Source organism: Mus caroli, unplaced genomic scaffold (assembly GCF_978045245.1).
Source record: "Mus caroli unplaced genomic scaffold, Mus_caroli_1 scaffold_6, whole genome shotgun sequence".
NCBI classification, from domain to species: Eukaryota; Metazoa; Chordata; class Mammalia; order Rodentia; family Muridae; genus Mus; species Mus caroli.
The window spans coordinates 33,796,496-33,817,415 of NW_028227261.1; the positions used below are offsets into that span (position 1 = coordinate 33,796,496).

The 20,920-nt window shown below is 43.1% G+C and overlaps 1 protein-coding gene and 1 pseudogene across 1 annotated transcript; both read right to left on the minus strand.

Annotated features, from left to right (window-relative positions):
• Window positions 1–737: 737 nt before the first annotated feature.
• On the minus strand, window positions 738–20,920 carry Rragc (Ras related GTP binding C). The gene is made up of 7 exons (XM_021160859.3): window positions 20,649–20,920; window positions 18,375–18,578; window positions 17,291–17,490; window positions 14,154–14,268; window positions 13,293–13,435; window positions 7,768–7,916; window positions 738–2,188 (listed from the first exon to the last, which is right to left on the minus strand). Exons 1-7 carry the CDS (start codon window positions 20,880–20,882, stop codon window positions 2,037–2,039), a joined length of 1,197 nt encoding a protein of 398 aa, XP_021016518.1. The 5' UTR covers window positions 20,883–20,920; the 3' UTR covers window positions 738–2,036.
• On the minus strand, window positions 11,132–12,092 carry LOC110292355 (small ribosomal subunit protein eS25 pseudogene; annotated as a pseudogene).

Below are 20,920 nucleotides of genomic sequence, written 5' to 3' on the forward strand. Positions count from 1 at the left end.
ACACCATCCTATCTGCAGCTCTCAGCAAGGCTCTTTACCCATCCTGACCTGGTTCTATCATGTGAAAACTTACAGGGAACTATTAGATACAATAGATCTTTTCAAACAGCTTGTCATTTCTATTTCAGAGATTCACTTCTAAAGTAGTCCAATTGTGAAATGAAACATCCTTCAAACAATACCTCCTCTAGTTAATGACTAGTTTTTCAATCAGTTTAGACTCAACCTAATGTAAACACTGAATCCAAGGGTCAGTAATGAGTACCTAGGAAACTTGGTACCATGATTTCAGGGGCTCTTTTACATGGTTAGTGGGTAGGGGCAGCCATCAGCTACAGTGTACCTGTGGAGGTCGGAAGACAATTTGCAGGACTCTGCTCTTGCTTTCTGCCATGTGGATCCTAGGGATTAAACTCAGGTCACCAGGCTCCAGCCCACCATGTTCTACTCCTGTTTCACCTCAGCCTCCTTACTCTTCTGCCTGGATGCAATGTACAAGTCATGCCAGACTTTGGATGCTCCCTAGCACCAGTGAGGTCTGTTAACATAAAACCACAAATCCAAACATGTTCTCACCTGAACCCACACCTACTCTACAGCAGAAATGGGCCATGAAAATGATCTCAAGACAAAAGCAGATGTGCTGAACAGAAGGAATGGTGACTGCACACAGCAGCAAAGGACAGAGGAATGGTGAGAAAAGAAGCACTCTTACACATCACACAACAAACACTGACTTTGGAGTAAATACATTTATTGATACCCATTTTACATATAGTTCAATGAAATAATCTATAAATATAAAAGCATTTTTCCTTTGGATATCACCGTGGTCCATGTAAATTCGCAACAGTCAGTCATCTGCAGGAAGTGCTCCAAGTCTCACTGCTAGGTTACAGACCTGAGTACATTTCACTCACCAGCTGCACTGACGCACTCAAGGGGCCCAGTGGCTTTGGAATGTGACTACTGGGCATGTGTAGTAAAGAAAATGTGAAAGCCTAAATCAATGGGAAGGGTATCAGCCATGAACAACAGGGAACAATTATGAATTCATATCTCAGGCAAAGCAAAGTAGCACAGCTGACACTTGGTGTCAGACGACCGCAGAGTGTGTAAAATAGCACACGCTGCTCCACCGCATGCTTCCGCCAATCCCCAGAGAATGGTCCGCAGGAGCCCTTAGGGTCATCTGTGGTCAAAAACAATTCGTAAAGAGCCTACATAGCGTAGAATAAAAGCCATGGCATCGAGATTAAAGAAAAGTGAGCTAAGTACTTCAGTGACATAATGAGTTTGTCCCTTCCCTGGGGGGACTGTGGGGAAGCCTTTCTGTCTTAAATTCCCTTTGTTACATTGTGCATGATCATTATCAGGTGAGGAGAGCACGGCCCTCTGCTACCTGAACCACAGGTGCGGAAAATCACTTCTGTTTCAAAGTTTTTCCAGCACATCCAGAGATCTGATGCTGCCCTTGCTGAGCCTGGCTCTCCCCGATGCCGCACAGAAACTTCCTCTTCTCTTCAGAAACATCCTTGGCTTGGTCTTCTGAGTCAGCAAGCTAATGCACTTCCAAGGTCTTAGAGGTACAGTGAGATCTGAGCTCTGAAAGGCAGTGTTAGAAGGTAAGCAAAGCAAGTCTGTAGACACTACTCAAGTGAAGGCCTAGGGGAGCATATAAAACTCAGTTTCCTACTGCTTTAGATGTCAGAAGAACTGACAGCAACATTCACTGGTAAAGATGGATAACTGGTTATCATCTCCAGGTCCAAAATATCCCAACTATTTAAAGCAGGACTCAAGAGAGAAGAAAAGACACACTGAGTTCTGAGGTCTCTGCGATTCTTTTGCGATGTACTTAGAGAGTAGCTGCAGTTGCACACAGCCGGCTGAGGGGCTCTCATCAGCAGAGAAACTCCACCGTCGTCATCGTCTCCAGACTCCATAGGCAGCAGCGCTCATGTCCTGCAGTGCATGGCATCTGACCCTGGAGGGAGGACTAAGCCAGCACTGAGCCTCCGCTGCTGAGACTCAGACTAGATGGCATTCCGAGGCGTGCCGTTATGTGCCAAGGCTTTCAGACTTGGAGCACTGGTCTGATGACTGCAGCTTCTGTGAGAAGTCACACCCACCTCAAACACCTCATGGATAGCTTTTCGGAAACAGTGGAAGTTGTAGTCTATCAACCCTACAAGAGAAAGAAAGAGCCTGTCTATTTAAATGCCAACTGTGAAGCTCCTCACTCTCTGAAACTCTTCACACTGCAATCATTGTAAAGCCAAGAATCCAGCAGCTAACACTGTTACCTCTAGGACAGAAGTGAACAGTGAGAACTGGTAATCTAACAAATCAAGTGGGAAGATGAATGTGTTAAATCCTGAAGTCAGGGTAGCATTCTTTCCACCAATGGCCCTGTAGAGCAGCTAGTGAAGTATGCAGGAAGCAGGCAGGCAACATTGGTATATAAGCTCAGCAGGGCTCCAGCATCCTCCACCCAACTTTGAGAGGGGAGAGTTACTCTCTCTCTGTTTTAGGGACTGAACATCCACTTGAGACTTTGGGTGAACAAAGGTTTCTCTTATGACAGAAAGGGTGGGTTGCCATTTTCCCCCTTCACTTTATATGTGGAACCCCAATTCTGAACAAGCAACTGAGACTGAGCTTTAAAAATTCCATTTCCTAGCCTCCCCTGGGTCAGATACAGGCACTTGGCTTAATTTGAAGTGCCCAAACTGGATAGTAAGCTCTTCCATCAGAAGAGCCGTCATCTATATTTACCCACTGGCAAAGCAAGACCACCCGACCTGCACTCGTCCACATCAAACACCAAAAGCACTGTGTGGCCTCCTAATCATCATGTGACCTTTCAGTAACCTACAGCACACTAGATAAGTCATTGAACACTTATTCACAGCATGAGAGCGGATGCAATGTGTCAAAAGCAGCAGCATCAGGTCCACATTTTCAAGCATATGCTAGCTGGGGCAGAAAGCCAAAACACAACAAATCAAAATAACCTGCCAACTAAGTACAAATGCGAAAGAAGTCCACAGAAGGGAGAGCTAAATGTAGGCAGGGCAAAGCTGGCAATGGAAACTTCATAGATGAGGCTGAACTTTAGGTACCTGGGCTAGATTTCAATAAATCCTTGCACTTTGTACATGTGCACACATACACACAAATAAAGTAAATGTACTGAAGTTATAAAAACAAAAACAAGTTACCAAAGAAACCTGAATGTCCATGAATAAGTGCTTTGCTATAAAAATTTCTGTCCTAATTAGCAATTAAATATGTAAAAATGAGATACCATTACACAGCAACAGACTGAGAATATGAGAGTCCAACAGTATCAAGCATTCTCAAGGAGACATGATGAGAACACTCTCACAGTACTATAAGGTGAAGTCTGTAGAGCCACCTGGAAGAGTCCTGTGTTAATGTGTGTACATCCCATTCTCACATACTCACCCTAGAGACAGATGAGACATTCACAGGCAATGGCTTTGATTTGGGATTTGCTGACGTTACTGTTGTTTGTTTTTTTTTTTTTTTTTAAAGATTTATTTATTTATTATTATATGTAAGTACACTGTAGCTGTCTTCAGACATTCCATAAGAGGGCACCAGATCTCGTTGCGGATGGTTGTGAGCCACCATGTGGTTGCTGGGATTTGAACTCTGGACCTTCGGAAGAGCAGTCAGGTGCTCTTACCCACTGAGCCATCTCACCAGCCCCCTGTTGTTTGTTTTTGAGGCAGTCTCCCGTGCAGCCCAGGCTGGTCTCAAACTCATTAGGTAGTCAAGGATGACCTTAAACTCCTGATCCGGCCTCCACCTCCCAAGTGCTGGGGTTATAGGTGTGCACCACCATACCCAGTTTACGTGATGCTGGGGACTATAAACCCAGAGCCTCCTGCGTGCTACACAGGCAGTCCAATAATGGACCCACAGCTCCAGCCCATTTTGTCTTGTTTTGAAATGGCATCTTGGTTTGCAGTCCTAGTGTGCTGGCTAGTTTCATGTCAACCTGACACAAAGTAGGTTATCTAGAAAGAAGGAATCAAGAAAATGCCACCATAGGATTGGCCAGTAGGCACGTGTATAGAGTTTTCTTCATTGATGATTGATATAGGGAGGGCCCAGCCTCTGTAGGTGGTACCAACCCTGAGCAAGTAGGTGGTCCTGGGTTCTGTAAGAAAGCAGGTGAACAAGCCATGGAGGACAAGCATGTAAACAGCACCTCTCTATGGCCTCTGCATCAGCTCCTGCTTCCAGGATCCTGCCCTGTTTGAGTCCCTCTCCGTATGTCCCTCAGTGATGGGCTGTAACTGGCACTGTAAGCTGAAACTATTTCCTCCCAAAGTTGCTCATGATCAGTGGTGTTTGGTCACAGCAACAAAGACACTAACTAAAACATCTAGATGGCCTCAAACATACAACAACCCTGCCTCTGCCTTTCAAGTATACACAGCTTTATACACAGCTTATTCATGGGTATTTGTCACAAAATTATACCTTTAAAAATATCTGAATGTCCCGCAACAAAAACAAAGTTCAATATAGAACCCATACACAGCAGTGGGAAAAATTTCAAAAATAACCCTGAACAAGAAGAAAAACACATGTCGCAAAAACTAACTTCAATTCAGTATCATTTGCACAACGTTATTTATGGGTAGGTATGAAGCAAAAGGGTAAACTATGCACAGGGAAAAATAAAATACACAACACCAAAAAGGAGATGTAAACCAAGAGAAATACACACAAGTCTGCAGTTGTATGTCATACCAGCTCTTTTGTTAACTCCATGCACTTGTGTATGTGGGTTTGTACACCTGAGTGTAGTGCCTATAGAGGCCAGGGGGTATTAGGTCCTGGAGCTAAAGTTACAGGGGGTTGTGAGCCACCACACATGACTGCCACAGTCCTCTAGAAGAGCAGGAAGTGATCTTAACCACAGATCTACCTCTCCAGACTCCACACTGGTTCTTAAGGTCAAAAATAAATACACATATTTTGTTTCATATGAGAAGTTATGTGTAATTGAAGTAATTCTTTTGAAGCGCAGGCAGAAAAATGGGATTTTTTTAGTCTGTGTGCACGTGAGTATGTGAATGTGTTCGCTGAGTGCAGGTATATACTTACCACATCATCTGTGTGACCAAGGACAGCTTTGAGTGTGTATTCTCTCCTGCCTCAACTTCTACCTTGAGACAGGGTCTCTTGTTGACTGCTGTGTATGCCAAAACATGGCACACAGTAGAGATCTATGCATCTGTCCTAGTATTCTGCTGCAGGCTATTGCAGTACTGCAGGTCTGCAGGAATGTGGACTTAGGGGAGTCATTAAAGGCAGAAATGGAAAGGAGCCACAAGGAATAGTTTCAGGGAACAAATAATAAGAGTTGATAAAAATTCAATGTGAGCAACACAGAAGAATGAAAAGGGGAGAAAATGAAATCCCATCTATGAACCAATACACAAAGATATCCTTAAAAAATCAATTACCAGAAGACATCAAGGTTTAAACATGAAAAAAACAGCATAACTTGTAACAGAAGCAGGGTAGGCAAGAGTATGAGTGGAAAAGATTTTTACTCAGCTGGGGGTGGGGTAATACTTGCCCACAATGGCCAGATCACCATTCAGCAAATACTCAAGTGAGGATGTCTCACTAATAGCTCCAAATATGGTACTAGAACATGAGCTCTAAAAAGAGTTGTAGGTGTAAACTTTCAGTCACAAACTGATTAACCCAAGCCGTGAACAAGGACTAGAGAGAGGCAGCTTAATGAGCAAAAGCACTTGCCTGTAAGCCTAACCACCAAAGGTCAATCCCTGGAACCCATGGCAGGAGAGAACAACCTTCCAAGCCATGAACTGGAGGGGCTGACATTACAAGTAAGAAGCAAGCAGAAAGTTTTGACTCTAAAGAACATGGGATTTGGAAAAAGAAAACTAGCCAGAAGGAAATAGGAGACAGAAAAATATTCAAGGTGATCCAAAGAAGAAAGCTGTGATCAAGGTAGGACTGACAGTCACGGGCTCCAGAAGACTAAAGACCACTGGATACGCCCAAGGAGAGAGAGAGCTGCAGACCGGTTCAAATAGAAAACAAACTCTATGAAAGAAGAGCCAACAAAAGTTATAGAGGAAGAGGGGTGGGATAAAAATAAAAAGTGAATTAAAGTACGAGATTAAAAGGAAAGAGAAAAAGCCGGGTGTGGTGGCACATGCCTTTAATCCCAGCACTCGGGAGGCAGAGGCAGGCGGATTTCTGAGTTCAAGAACAGCTTGGTCTACAGAGTGAGATCCAGGACAGCCAGGGTTATACAGAAAAACCCTATCTCCAAAAATCAAAAAACAAAACAAAACAAAACAGCAAAAAAACCCACAAACAATAAAAGGAAAGAGAATGTCTAATTTACAAAGACAGGAGGCACAGGTGTATTTAAGTTCACTTCTAAGATAGCCATTAGTAGAGTACCGTTTTCAAGAATCTGCAAAATCATAACAAAAAAATGTAACGTAAAAGCATTTAGCTAGGTGTGGTGATCCACAGCCTTAATCCCACCATTAAAGAGGCAGATGGGTCTCTGTGAGTCCAAGGCTGGTCTGATCTACACAAGTTCCAGAACAGCCAGAGCTACATAATAGAGACCCTGTCTCAATAACCAAACCACCACAACAAAAGAACAGCTCTTTAGGCTAGAGATGGCTCAGTGGTTAAGAACTCTGGCTTCTCTTCCAGAAGACCATGATTTGATTTCTAGCCCACACATAGTGGCTCACAACAGTCTACAACTCCAGATCCAGGACATCTGACACCTTCTTCTGGTTTCTATGGGACCTACATATAAATAGTACACGGACATACATGCAAGCAAAGAAACTCATACACATAAAATAATAAAAATTAGAGAGAGAGAGAGAAAGAAGAAGGAGGAGGAGGAGGAGGAAGAGGAAGGGGGGAGAGGAGGGAGAGGAGGAGGAAGAGGAAGAAGGAAGAGGAGGGAGGAAGGAGGAAGAAGGAAGAAGGAGGAAGAAGGAAGAAGGAGGAAGGAGGAAGAAGGAAGGAGGAGGAGCGGGAGGAGGTGAGGGGAGAGGGGGGAGAGAGGACAGGGGGGAGGGGAGGGGAGAAGGGGGGAGAGAGAGAAAGAGGGAAAGAGAGAGAAAACTTTCTCTTTGAAGGCTAGAGAAATGGTTCAATAATTAAGGGTGTTTGCTGTTCTTGCAGAAGACCCAGGTTTGGATCCCAGCACCCAGTTGTGGGTGACTCACGAGCTCCTGTAGTTCTCGTGTTCCAGGGATCTAACACCCTCTTCTTCTGACCATCTCAGGCTCTTGCACCCATGTGGTGTAAATACACGCAGGTATATAAACATATAAAATAAATAAGTCCTTTTTTGTTGTTTTTGTTTTCCAATCAGCATTTCTCTTTGTAGCCCTAGCTGTTCTCTACAGACCAGGCTGGCCTTGAACTTAGAGATCCACCTGCCTCTGCCTCTTAAAAGCATGAGCCACCACTGCCTAGCTTTTTTTTTTTCTTTTTAATGATGACTCACAATGCCCTGTAACTCCAGTTCCAGGAGACCCAGTGCCTTCTGTGGGCCTCTACTGGCACTGTATTCATGTGGTACATAGACATACACTCAGTTGCACAAGTGCATACATACCTGAGAGCATGCACACACAAAAGAGGAATAAAATCGAAACAATTAATTATAAATACGAGCAGCTTTTAAAAAACAAAACACTTCATTACCTTTTCGTTCAAAGCTCTCTTCCCTAAGAATGCAAACCAGTGCCAAAAATTTCGTGACTTCCTTTAAGTACAGGACAGTTGTGTTATTCAGCTTGATGATGGCCATCGATTCTTTGTCATAAGCGCTTCCACTTCCATCTTCCTTTAATCTATTTTAAAAGAAAGCACCGTTTATTACAAGTGTCCCAACTAGGCATATTGTACAGGAGCAAATCTTTCCACCCTGGTCCCCAAACCTCTTTTGAGAGGGAATAGCACTGCCTGAAATAGACTGGGACAGTCATCATTTAGGGTAAGAATCACAAAGAACACAATCTAGGAGCTTTTGTTAACAGCAAGGCGCTGCATGTCTCTCCATCACTCCTGTAATCCACCACTTAGAGACCTAGGTAACTCTCTAACTGTAGCTCTGAACCACTGACACTGCTAATGCCCTGCTGGCCAGGCCACTCACCTGCCCAGACTGTGCTCTGAGGGCCTACTCTCCCTACTTCCCTCCAGGTACATGACCACCGAGGACCTGCCACAGCCTCAGCCAGCTACTACAGGGTATATTCTACATGCCAAACCAATTACGCTTTTTCTCAGACACCTTTTGTTGTTTCCTTACAAATTAAACAAACAGACAAATAAATAAATGGAATCAAGAAAATACATAAGTCTATCAAAGATCAACCCCAGCCAGAGAGAGATAGGAATTATGTTAAAAATCAACAACTTTTTAAAGAGTTTGAGTGCTGACAAGGTAAAGGAGTTTGCTGCCAAGTCTGACAACTAGAGTTTGATCCACAAGAGGAAACAGAAATGACTCCTAATAAGCTGTTCTCTAACTTCCTCATGTGGTACCATAGCATGTACATGCCTGCACCTGCTAGGCATTAAGAATTGCCAAAACTGCCTCTTTAGTAGAGGTGTTCGGGGGCTGAGAAGATGGCCCACTGGCTAATAAGCACTTACTGCTCCTCTAGAGGACTCACGCTTGGTTCCCAGCACACACATCAAGGCAGCTCAGAATCCTGTAACCCCTGTATCAGCAATCTGCTATGCTCTCTGGCCTCCGAGGGCTTACAGATCACAACGAACATAAAAACTCATGCAGACACACAGACACATACTCATGATACACAAGATAAATCTTAAAGAAGTATCTGCCTTTCAAATGAGGGTGAAAGACACAGGCACTCAAGAGTCTGAGGGATGAGAATGGACAGCCTGGCCTAAAGTAAGATTGTTTCAAAGATAGAGAAAAAGTATTTCAAAAAAACTGTTTAAAAAGTAAAGGCAACCATACTGAAAAGGAAAGGCTACAACAGGTATCTGGTGGGAAACAATGTTTCCTCCTGTTCTGTCTTTACTATCTCCTGCATTATTTTCATGACACAGAGATTATTGTTTAAATTGCTCTAAATTTTACAGGTTACCTTTTCATATATTAATTTGATCCCCACAACAACCCAGAAAATTGTTACTATTAACCTGTGTAAGCACTTAGCTTTGGGAGTTAAGAGTGAAGGCAAGGGAGCAAACCAGAGTAATCCAAATACAAATAAGACAATTACGCCAACGCTAAAGTCCTAAGACTCCAGGTTATAAAAAGTAAAAAGATACCTGGCAAGATATGGACTCAAACTTAGGGTTCTAACTCAGTGCCAAGCAGTTCCAATATCACAGCAGTTGGGAAGAGTGAACCATGTGCTTTAAGAGTATAAAGAAAGCAGCTTCCTCCTGATGGAAGAGGAGGAAATGCAAGCGCTCTGTGCTGTCTGTCAGCTGATAGCCAGAGGTCAAGGAGCTCCTATTCTGTACCACACAGGAAGTGAGAGAAGGCACCAGCTGACAAGCAACACAGCCATACATGAACCTCTATGGCTGGATCCACAGCCAGCAGCTGTAAACAGCTGCAGTTTCTAGTGCTGAGCTACATGATCTCGAGTCATACACTAACATGAGGACATTACATCATGCAAGCTTGATGACCTGAGTTCAATCCCCAGAACCTGCATAAAAGTGAAAGCAAGAAGTGAAAATAACTTGTGCTTTGGCCTCTGTATGTATACTATGGTATGCACAGCCCCTGCACGTGCGCGCACACACACACACACACACACATTTTCAATTTAAAAAATGTTAAAGCACATTCTTGGCTGGGGACACAGCTATGTAAACACTTGCTTTTAGCAAATGCAAGACTGTAAGGGACAGAAAGAACAAGAGACATCTAGATAGCTATTCATGCATGGCAATAAGACAGATTTAATGGTTAATAAAGTTAAGAAAGAAAATATACTAATGACTTTTAAAAGTAGACTTAGGTTTTTTTTTTGTTTGTTTTGGATCAAAACTCTCTATGCAAGATTTTAAGGTGCTGAATTGGGGCTGTAGCTGGCTTCCATCCCCAGGACCATATAAAACCACTGTGGTAACAGATACCAGTAATCCTAGTGCTTAGGAGGATCAGAAATTCAAGGTTATCCTCTACTACATATATCAACTTTGAGGCTAGCCTGTGCTACTTGAGAACCTCTCTCAAAAACAAAAAAAAACAAAAAACTGAAAAAAACTTCCAAAGCAAGTATGTTTATCTGAATTTTAGTCAAAATACATCCAAGCAAAAGCAGGAAGGTTAAAGCCAAGAGGAAACAGATTCAGAAGCAACACGCCCTAAAGAGATTCAGGTGAAAGGAAAGGGAACCTGGTTACTGCTGAAATTCTCAATGAAAAGCTTGTAGCCGCTATCCTCAGATAAAGCCATGCCAAATATCAGCCACATACACTACTCCTGTGACCCAGCAGTGTCCTGCATATTCATTCACTTTTACTTTTATGCTGATGTGGGACGCAAGGAATACAGAAACTTCAAACCTTCCCTCATATTTATTTGTACTGATATAGCCTGCAAATGAAAGATGAAACAAACTATTAGTTTTGGTTTTTTTTTAAAAGGTATAAAAACCAAGTAACAGGGCTAGAGAGAGGTCTCAGCTGATAAAACCTGTGTCTGCACAGCCTGACATCAGAGATGCACGATGCGAGTACAAAGGAGGCTCAGCATAACAGGGCCAGTGAGCCTGGAGTCCACAGAACACAAGAAACAAGTGAGACTTGTCTCAACAAGGCAGAAGGTGAAAACATACTCCTGAACGCTGTCTGATCTTCACATGAGCACCATGGGGGATAGACAAAATAAACGATGTTTAAAATGTGAAACTAGCTTAAAAACGTTTGATTAGCTTTTCCTTTTTTTAAAGGGATGTGTTCTACTGGTCTACTTTTAAGAATAGAAAATACAAATGTTTCCTGAGGAACAACAGGCCATCTTATTTTCCTTACAGAAGATAGGTCGTACACCAAAGGACAGCGGGTAATCAGCGAAGAGTAAACAGAAACAGACAAGACAAGGTAAGGTACTCTACTCACAGGAAGCAGGAGGGCACTGACAAAGCAGGCACACAGACAGACAGACGGACGGAGAAGGGGAGGAGCATTAGAAAGAATACAGGCTAACAGCACCCTGGGTATTCTGGTCTTGATACACGGAAGGATGAGGGCTAGGCAAGAGGCTATTTGCTGGAATGTTTTCATTCTTCCTCTGGCCTAGTCTACAAAATCTTTTGGGTTTTGGTATTTTATAAATTTCTACATAGTTTAAGGAATGTTCATGTAGTAAATCTATATTTGAGAGACTTATTGCGGAAACTCAGATGTATTCATCAAATATTTTATGTGTAATCTTTTATTTTTTTAATTCAATAAAGTTTTATTTGCCCAAATGCACAGCTGATTGAACCTGTTCACGCATCTTTACTAGCAGCTGGGACGTTTCCACCCTTTGTGTTTCTGGTGTAAATGGCTCGATGCTTTGAAACCAGCTTGAACAGTCTTTTACTAAGTAGCTCTCAAAGGGCTGCCATGGGCAAGAACCTCGAATCTTCAGTCTCTCAGAGACCACGGCTAGAGTAATAAGCTTGTAGTTGGAAACTTCCTTACAGAGTTTGTCATATGTAGCTTTGTCAAACAGGACGAGATTGTTCAGCCTGTCCCAAACTTTGCCTTTGGACCACTTCTTTTTGGCCTTGCCACCAGGTGTATTTATTGGGTCTGACTTTTTTAGCCAACTTTCTGGCATCTTTCTTCTTGTTGTCCTTGGGCAGCACGGCAAAGCTCAGAGAGTAGTGTGGACCACTGCAGCCTCACTAAGATGTCGTGTAATCTTTCTAATAACTAAAATTCTGATTGTTTGAGACAGGGTCTCATTGATGATGTAAACCTGACTGTCCTAGAACTCTGACCACTTCTACCTCCCAAAGGCTAGGGTTATCCGTCATATCCCAATTAAAAATACTCATTGTTTTTTGTTTGTTTTTTTAAATATACTGATTAAGAATCCCTCATTCGGACTGAAGAGATGGCTCAATGGTTAAGAGCACTGGTTGTGTTTCCAGAGAAGGTGGGTTCAATTCCTAGGACCCACATGGCAGCTCATACTTGCCTGATCAAGGGTTATGACACCCTCACACAGACATTCATGCAGAGAAAATACCAAAGAACATAAAATAAAAATAAGTCACTACAATTTTTTTAAAGCAACAACAATAACAACAACAACAACAACAACAACAAGAATCCCTCTTTCTACCAGGTATGGGGGCCACACCTTTAGTCCCAGCACTCAGAAGGTGGAGGTAGGGTGACCTCTATTAGTCAAGGCCAGCCTGGTCTTCATAGAGAGCCAACCAAGGCTACATAATAACCCCCACCTCCACCCCCCAAAAAATTCCCTCATTCCATGAAACCGGAGTTTTAGGCAGTAGCATTTACTCGGACATTTTTAGTGTGTTTTACTTATTGTTGTTTGGTTAGACAGGGCACGACTTCTGACCCTCTTACTATGTGCTGAAATTCTATAGATGAGCAACCTCACCTGGCTGTTCAGACCATTTTGGAGACGGTTTGAGACATGGTCTCATTTTGTAGCCTGGATAGCCTGGAACTATGTAGACTAGGCTGGCCTCAAACTCAGAAATCTATCTGCCTTTGCCTCCACACCTGGTCCCCAGATCAATTTTAAATAAATTAATAGAGTTAAGTTCTTTTGTTTGAACCTTGCCAAATCCCATGAGACAGAAGATACTCTGTACAAAAAGAGAGACTTTCCAAGTGTTCTCTGCTATCCTGTCTGAAGGTCCAGCTCAGAGACCTCATGTTCTATGGTGACACACATGCTCTAAACAGTCCCACTTCAGGCTAGTAACATGGCTCAGTAGGTAGGGGCATTTAACACCAAGCCTGACCTGAGTAATGGCCCAGACCGACACAGTGAAAGAATTGACTCCCAAAAGCTGTCCTCTGACCACACAGGTGGCATGGCACGCACACCCACACACTGTACTCATATACACAGCAAGTACATAAATGTAATTTCAAAAATAAGAAAAGTTCCTCATTTCACTCAGTATAAGCCAGAGGTAAGAATAAGGTAAGTTTTCCACCTGCCTGGAATCTTGCAGAAATGTGTAAGCACTTACCCATATATACAAGACACATCAATTACAACATCAATCATGTCACAGCAAAGTTCATAAGACTGCATATCCACAGGGGAGCTGTCTGTTGCAATGTAGATTTTGCTGACAACATCAAAGAGAAAAGCTTTTTCAATACCTGAATTCTTGGGAAAAACAAAATTGGGTAAGTGTTTCTTTTAAGAATCACAATTTACAATTTTTCAAAGACCTTAAATTACTAAAAAACAATCTTAATTTTAAAAGTAATTTTCCCCTGGTTTGTTTTTAATTTTTTATGGTTCTGGAATACTGAATATAGGGTTCAATAAATGAAGATTCATTGAAGAAGATTTATTGAAGATTTATAGAAGAACCACTTCTACCACTGAACTGAACCCCCAACTCTTCATATCATGTTTAAGCATGCAATTAGACCCCCCAAATAAAAACTGCTTGGTTGGGAGACTTTAGACAGGGTCTTACTAGGTAGTCTTAGGATGAGGATGACATAAAACTCACAATTCTTCTGCCTCCTCTTCTTAAGTGATGGGCTTACATGTGTGCTCCACAAAACCCAGCAAGATTATTATTTATTTGTGTGTATTATGGTAAAAACTGTTCCTAAGGCCTTTCATATGCTAAGCAGTACTTCCATCCAACCTTCATGAAGATGCTTTTAATTAAGGAAGTATGGGAGACTTTACCTAACACACACATACACGCACAACCAGAATATAACCACTCAAGCTATTATACTCTATGCTATTTATCTTTCATGTTGAATCACTGATCTTTAGTTCAAGTCTTCTTTTTTGGAGAATTAAATACAAACACATTTAACAGCAGAATTGGAAATTAAATCAAAGTAAATAATTTACTTACTGATATAAAGATATTTAATAGGTTTTCCAAAGTGGGCAGTTGTGGAATGAGTTTCTGTACCACCTTACTGAAGGCTTCAAATATTGAATGGTCATAGATGCTAGTCAAATAAAAGCTGAAAAATACAACACAGGATGGTTATTCATAAAAGTCCAGTAACTACTGTCATCTCTTACATCTCAAGTTTCTTAACATTCAAATGTACCCTGTCCACTACCTACATCGTTTCTGATTGGAAGACCACTTCCCAGTCTGGGTATGTGTTTGCTATATTACACAGAGGATAACTGAGGCAACACCCAGGGATGCTCTTCTACAGAGAAATGCAAAGGGTAACATACGCAAACTACCCTTTAAAGCTTACTTCCCAAGCCCACAAAACTGAGGGGGAAAAAAGCCAAGATCAAAATTCAAGGTAGAGACATGGTCATTTGTGGGGGTTTTTGTTTTGTTTTGTTTTGGTGGTATGGAGCCCAGCCTGGCCTCAAACTCACTATATAATGGAGAATGACCCTGAATCCTAATCCCCAAGTTTCCACTTCCCTGAGGGAAGCTACAATTACAGGATATTGTCACCACACTCAGCAGAGTAACGTGCTGTTTATTAAATATTATTCACATTTCTACTAAAATGTCACCTCAAAAAGTCCTTTCCTGCCAGCCACAGTGGTGTAAACATGTAATCCCGGCACCTGGGAAGAGGCAGGTGAATTCTGTTGAATTTGAGGCCAGCCTGATCTACATAGCAGAGCTCCAGGGCTATATCGTGAGACCCTGTTCTTCCCTGACCAGCGTATGTAAGCAGTATACATTTACCTGCTACCCTTTTGCCATTTTGTTCTTCACAGCATTTGGAAAGGACTTAAAATCCACCAAGCATTTCTTATGAGCTGTGCCCTTCTCAATCGTAAGCGCCAGGAGGAAAGCAGCTTTGCCAGCTCCCTCACAGCTGCAAGCCCACTGCCCTCAACTGTGTTCATCAGAGCTTACTGAGTGAAAAATATAGTCACAGCCACAACACCTAAACACCTGACCTCCTCTGAGTAAATGACTATGCAGGTGCTTAGGATTAGGCAATCAGCCTGAAGATGAAGACCTAAATGGATTACAGTGAAATCAAATGCAGATTTAACCAAACACAAATTTGAGAGAAGGGCCCCTTAAGTACTGTGGACAATTCTACCTGCTTTTTGCATTGAGGACTTTGTTTCATCATTTAGCTGTATCCATGATATACTTTATGTACAAATTATCAGAAATGAGAAGCTTGTTTATACTTTACAGGTGATTTAAAGAAAACTCCAAGGAAGTGAGTTAAGAACCTGATCACGGAGGAGCTCTGCTCCAGAGGTGAGGGTGCTGTGGCAGGTAAGGTTCCTGACACCAGCAAGGGAGGGACATTTCAGTGTTTCCTCTAGGCAAAAACTTCAGCAAGGTTAGGGTCCTCAGGACTGGAGCTGGATGGGGACAGACAGAACCCCCAAGGCACAGAGCATCTTCCTAAGCTGAGCTCCTAGAAGTGCAAAAGCAAACTGCACCTCATCATGCTGGTACTAAAGAGAGGTTTGGGATGTGCTGGGCGTAGCACAAGGGCAGAATGCTTGCAGAGAATATAAAAGGTCCTGGGTTCAATCCCCAGTGCACACAGTAGTAAAAGCTTGATGCAAAACTCTACTGAGGGTAACAGACTTAGTTTTAGGCCTTTCTGTTACAGGAAAACCATGAAATGTCCTGAAGTGCTCAACAAACAGGGAATATAGAAAATCATAATGGTTCCTCACTAGCACAAGGAAGCATGTTTAAAAATTGCAGCAAAATAACTGAGTCTTACGACTGAGGGGTTTTACGGGATGGTGCTTTTACTTTCTCTTATAAACATTTATTTACTTTTGTTTTTCAAGACAGGATCTTACTAAGTAGCCTTGCTTAACTGACTTCACATTTGTAACTATCCTCATGACTCTGCCTTCTGAGTGCTGGGATTACTAAAGTACAACAACCATGTACAACGCTTATAAAGACTCAACTTCCTCAATTTTTTTTAAAACATGAATTATTCGTGTTTTAAAAATTTAATCCAAGAGGGTCAATGAAATTTCCCATACAATATTTTCTAAAAATTACCTGAAAGATTTTACAGTCTATGGCCCAGGAAACCTTAGGGACAGGACAACTGACTTAAGATTAGAAGGAAGTTTTTGAAACAGACCAAAAGCCAGGAAATTACATGCACGTCTCTTCTCTGCTTCCCCTTTGAGCTGTTTTTATGATCAAGTGACATCCTCTAAGTACTTATAAATATTTCTTCCTACTATCATAAGATATACAATAACATTCCTCATACACTTTTAGAATACAAATACACAAAATGCATAACTTTCAATCAAATTAGTGTGTGTTCTTTAAGGTAAGTTAACATTTAACTGTAAACCAGCAGTCCTTCAAACTCAACAGCAATACTATGTAAATGCAGAAAGCAAACATGCCTAACTTCAGAGTTTCTAAGAAGTATAAACTGCTTTTAAAAGTTAAGATATAGGCCGGGCGTGGTGGCGCACGCCTTTAATCCCAGCACTCTGGAGGCGGAGGCAGAGGCAGGCGGATTTCTGAGTTCGAGGCCAGCCTGGTCTACAGAGTGAGTTCCAGGACAGCCAGGGCTACACAGAGAAACCCTGTCTCAAAAAACCAAAAAAAAAAAAAAAAAAAAAAGTTAAGATATGTTAGTTAGTGCAGACTTCAAAGTATCCACTTTTAAGACCCAAACTCAACTTTCACACACACACACAAAAAAAAAAAAAAAAAAAAAGGCAGATTTCTCACACAAAGCCAATGGGAGTTAAAAAGTGAAGAAACCCAGAGAGGAGAAGTCCAAAAGCAGACTCATGCCATGAGGAAACAGTCCCTTGAGAGGAGTGTGCAAGAACTCCAATGGAAACACTTCACATGACTCCAATCATCAGGAAAAGGAGAAAGGGGGAAAGTAACTTCTCAGTAGCACCAGGCTTACAAAACAGCCTAGACGGCAACAGAGAAGAGATCCAAACTATGAGAGTACTGGGGACGCACAGCGCCAGGGATCTGGGTGTGAGGACGGATGCAACACTTAGGGCTCTCATAGCAAACACTCATGCTGTTACCTAAGATGGAGCTTTTCTAGCCCAGCATCTGCAAGGTCATCATTGGCCCTTTGATGAATGTCCCTCTGTGTTTCTATTTTGTGATCATCAGACAGTCCATCAACTTTGTGAATAAAAACCTCAAAATTCATGTCTGGGTTAACTTTGTAGGCCTTAGAAACAGTGATGTGAAGTCGAGTTAAAGCCTCCATGTAGTCGTCCTGAAAGTCAGAAAAAGATGTTTTTAACAAGAAATCTTATAAAATACAACAAGTCAAGAAAGCCTCAAATCACCTCTTTCCCCAACCACAGAAAATAGTTATTTTAATTACTCATAAATATTCAGATATACTGACATGTAACTAGTAAATAGCTCTTCAGTTTCTTAACATAGAAAATCAAATACCAATGCCTGAATTTTAAATGTTACTCTTAAGAAAAGGAAGACAAAATGCACATTCCTTCCTAATTGAACTGTCAAAGTAATCCCAGCTCTGCCATTTATCAGGTGTGTGGCTCTAAGCAAATTGCTTAAAGCCTAATCTTGAGTCAAGTATCTGTAAATGGCAGTAACTACCCATACAATACTCTGGAGAGAAATGAAATCGTGTAAAAGGCAGCACACACTACCAAGCTGGCACCATTCAAAAGCTTTCCTCGTGCTTCAGCTTACAAAGGTAGCTAAAGGGTAGGGACAGAGCCCATCCAGCTAATTGCCTACCACACAGAGGGACCTCAGTGTATCTTCCTAGAAGAAATTCCACTTAAACAGGTCAGGAAAGTCCATTATAATGGACTCATTTCTCATGTTCTCCCTGACGGTGTGGCCATCGATGGGACACTTCAGTGAGTGAGGTGACCACTGTAATAGTTAATAAAGTACTGCAATATCTACTATTAACCAATAAAAGTAGAAAGCCGATGGTCAAGAAATGTAAATGGCATCTCCTAAACACCTGAGAGTCTGGAATCAGGTGCAGTCGTATAAGGGGATCTACTGCAAAGGGAGTAGCTTCAAGCGCATGACGAAGGAGACAAACCGCTTTCCTCCTTTTCTCTGCCTTTTTGCCACCAGAGAGGAGCACACACCATCATGCCTAACTACCTGTGCATCAATGACATATATCAATGCTCCTGTGCCCCTGAAGATCATTTCGTAGTCAAAGGTTGGATCAAAGAAGTCCATCTGCCCAGGAAAATCCCAAATCTGGAAATTCACAAAGGAGCTGTTGGAAATGTCGTCTTTATAAATCTTGTTGGTACTTTCCAAAAAGAGAGTCTCATTGGGTGACATCTTATGAAACACCACCTGTGAGGAGAAACAGAGACAACTTTGCAACTATTTAACTATACAAGTCATATTAGAAAGCCCATGGCACCACCCTTACAACTGTGACCTTGATGCAAAATAAATAAGGTAATAATAGGACAGTCAATCACTGGTGCTATTTATTCTTCTATTTCTGACAAAAAGCACCAAGTTAATTTCCACTCAGTCCACTTTGAAGATGAGTTTTTCACTTACTACTGTAACTGTGTTCTCGTGCCACCATCTCTGACCCATATGGTTTCCATGTATTTGCTTTTTCTATTCTCAGGGTTTGTAACTTTTTGGAGGGGGGGAGGGGAGGGTTGTTTTGAGAAAGAGCCTCAGCTATGTAGCCCAGATTAACCTCAAAATCCAATTCTCTTGCCTCTGCCTCCTCCAATACTGAAATTACAGTACCACCTTGCCAGGTCCTATTGGGTTTTATTAGGAGAAACAGAGACAACGTTGTGACTATTTAACTACACAAGTTACATAGAAATCCCATGGTACCAATATTGCAACTGTGATCAAAGATTTAAACTTGTCAAGGCCTGCTTTAAGATCATGAACTATTCTAGCTAATGTTTGAGACTGTGTTCATTCAAAAATAACACACATGCCTACCTCAGGCTCTTAGGAACAATAAAGAAAATGGAGGGGATCCTGAGTAGGTAAAACTGTCCAGAGTGAGAAGTAGGGAGACCTGGGGGAGGAGGGAAGAGGCAGCTCCATAAGGCAGGAAATGGTAAAAACAATAAGCTGCCAATCATCGCAGCAGGGAGCCAAAGGTGTAGCTCAGTGAGGTCCCAGTGCCTGCCTATCATGCATAATACCCTGGCTTCCAGCACCTGCACCAAGCCAAGCCAACCTGATAGCTCGCACCTGAAAGCTCAGCACTTGAGGAGGTACACGCAGGACAAGCTTAAAGTCACCCTTGGCTACATAGTTCTTGGCCAGCGTGCTATACAGGAAGAAAACAAAAACCACAGCAGGGCTGGAGATGTAGCTTTAAGGCTTGCCTGATACAACCCTAACATACAGCAAACTTGTCTCTCAGTGTTAACTTGGAAGAGAGAAAAAGTTCTCACAGGTTTCAAGTGGTAGTTACCTAGCGTAAGCACTCCCCTAAAAGTCTAACTTTGACACAGACGTGAGAAAATAAAACAGTTGTCCAGCAAGTGCAGGGGCGGAAGGTATGGGGGTGGGCAGCGATGTTGCTTTTTAAAAACACCACCCCTACAAAATACCAGAGATTTCTGTTTGGACAGACCTTTGTGTCAGAGTGGAAATGGGGAAAGCATTGTTGTCTGTGACAGGAGTTTTACCAGAAGTTCGCTGTTTGTAATGGGAATGGCTGATTGAAAGAAATGAACTCTGCCTCTATTTCCCTAAAAATAAAAAGCCTTAGGCATTCATTCTATTCGTTCATGACGGACCCAACTGAAAACAAATGCACTGATGTCTGTCCGCCTGCAAAGCCGTCTCCAAAGATCGCTGTGACCAGCTACAGGGGACTGTCACCTGTAACTGCAACCACAGGGCTACAAGTTCTAAATAAAGTAGGAGTAGCGATAGAACACCCCCCCCCCAAAAAAAAATGTTTTTACAGAAGTCTCCAACAGACTGACAACAAAACACTGAGATGCCCAGTGTCTTCGCCACAACACTTTCAGGCGCCGCTACGGTCCAGAGCTTGGGAGGAGATCCCTGAAACCTAAGTGAGATGCGGCGGGACAGCACGCTCACCAAGTTCTCCGCGTGAGAACCGGGGACGACGGGTCGGTTTCGTCAACGCCACAAGGGCAGCGACCAGAAGGGAGGAGTTCTAGGGCGGTGACCGGCACCTGCCTCCTCCTTCCAGCCAGCGTCGCCTCCTGGCCCCGCTCGACCCTCGGAGGCCCAGGTCGGGGACCCTGGGCGAACCGCGCCCAGGCTCTGCGCTCGCAGGTGTGGACAGTGCCCGGGGACGCAGCGCCAGGCCGCCACCCTCTCGGGCCTCCGGGGCAGCCGCCACCTGAGCGCCGTGGGCCAGGCAAGACCGAGGGCAGGAGGCGGGCGAGGGGCGCTCACCTTCTGGATGGAGGACTTGCCGCTGCGCCGGAGCCCCATAAGCAGGATCCTCGGCTTGGAGCTGTCAGCGCCGCCCGGGCCGCAGCCGCCGCCGGCCCCCGCGCCTCCGCCGCCACCCGCCGCTGCCTCCTCTTCCTCCTCCTCCACGCCGTAGCCGAAGTCCTTGGGGAACGAGTCGGCTGCGCCGTAACTGCCGGCCAGGGGCGTCTCCTCCGCCCCGTACTGCAGGGACATGGTGCTGGACCACCACCGCCCGCGCCCTGACAGGCCAG

What these genes read in the sequence shown, in the direction of transcription:
- Rragc (XM_021160859.3), bottom strand. Translation starts at nt 20,882, where the DNA reads ATGTCCCTGCAGTACGGGGCGGAGGAGACGCCCCTGGCCGGCAGTTAC. An exon ending in GCAAGTCCTCCATCCAGAAG is followed by an intron (nt 18,579 to 20,648) that starts GTGAGCGCCCCT and finishes TTCTCCTCACAG; the next exon opens with GTGGTGTTTCATAAGATGTC. An exon ending in CTAGAAAAGCTCCATCTTAG is followed by an intron (nt 14,269 to 17,290) that starts GTAACAGCATGA and finishes TGTATTTTTCAG; the next exon opens with CTTTTATTTGACTAGCATCT.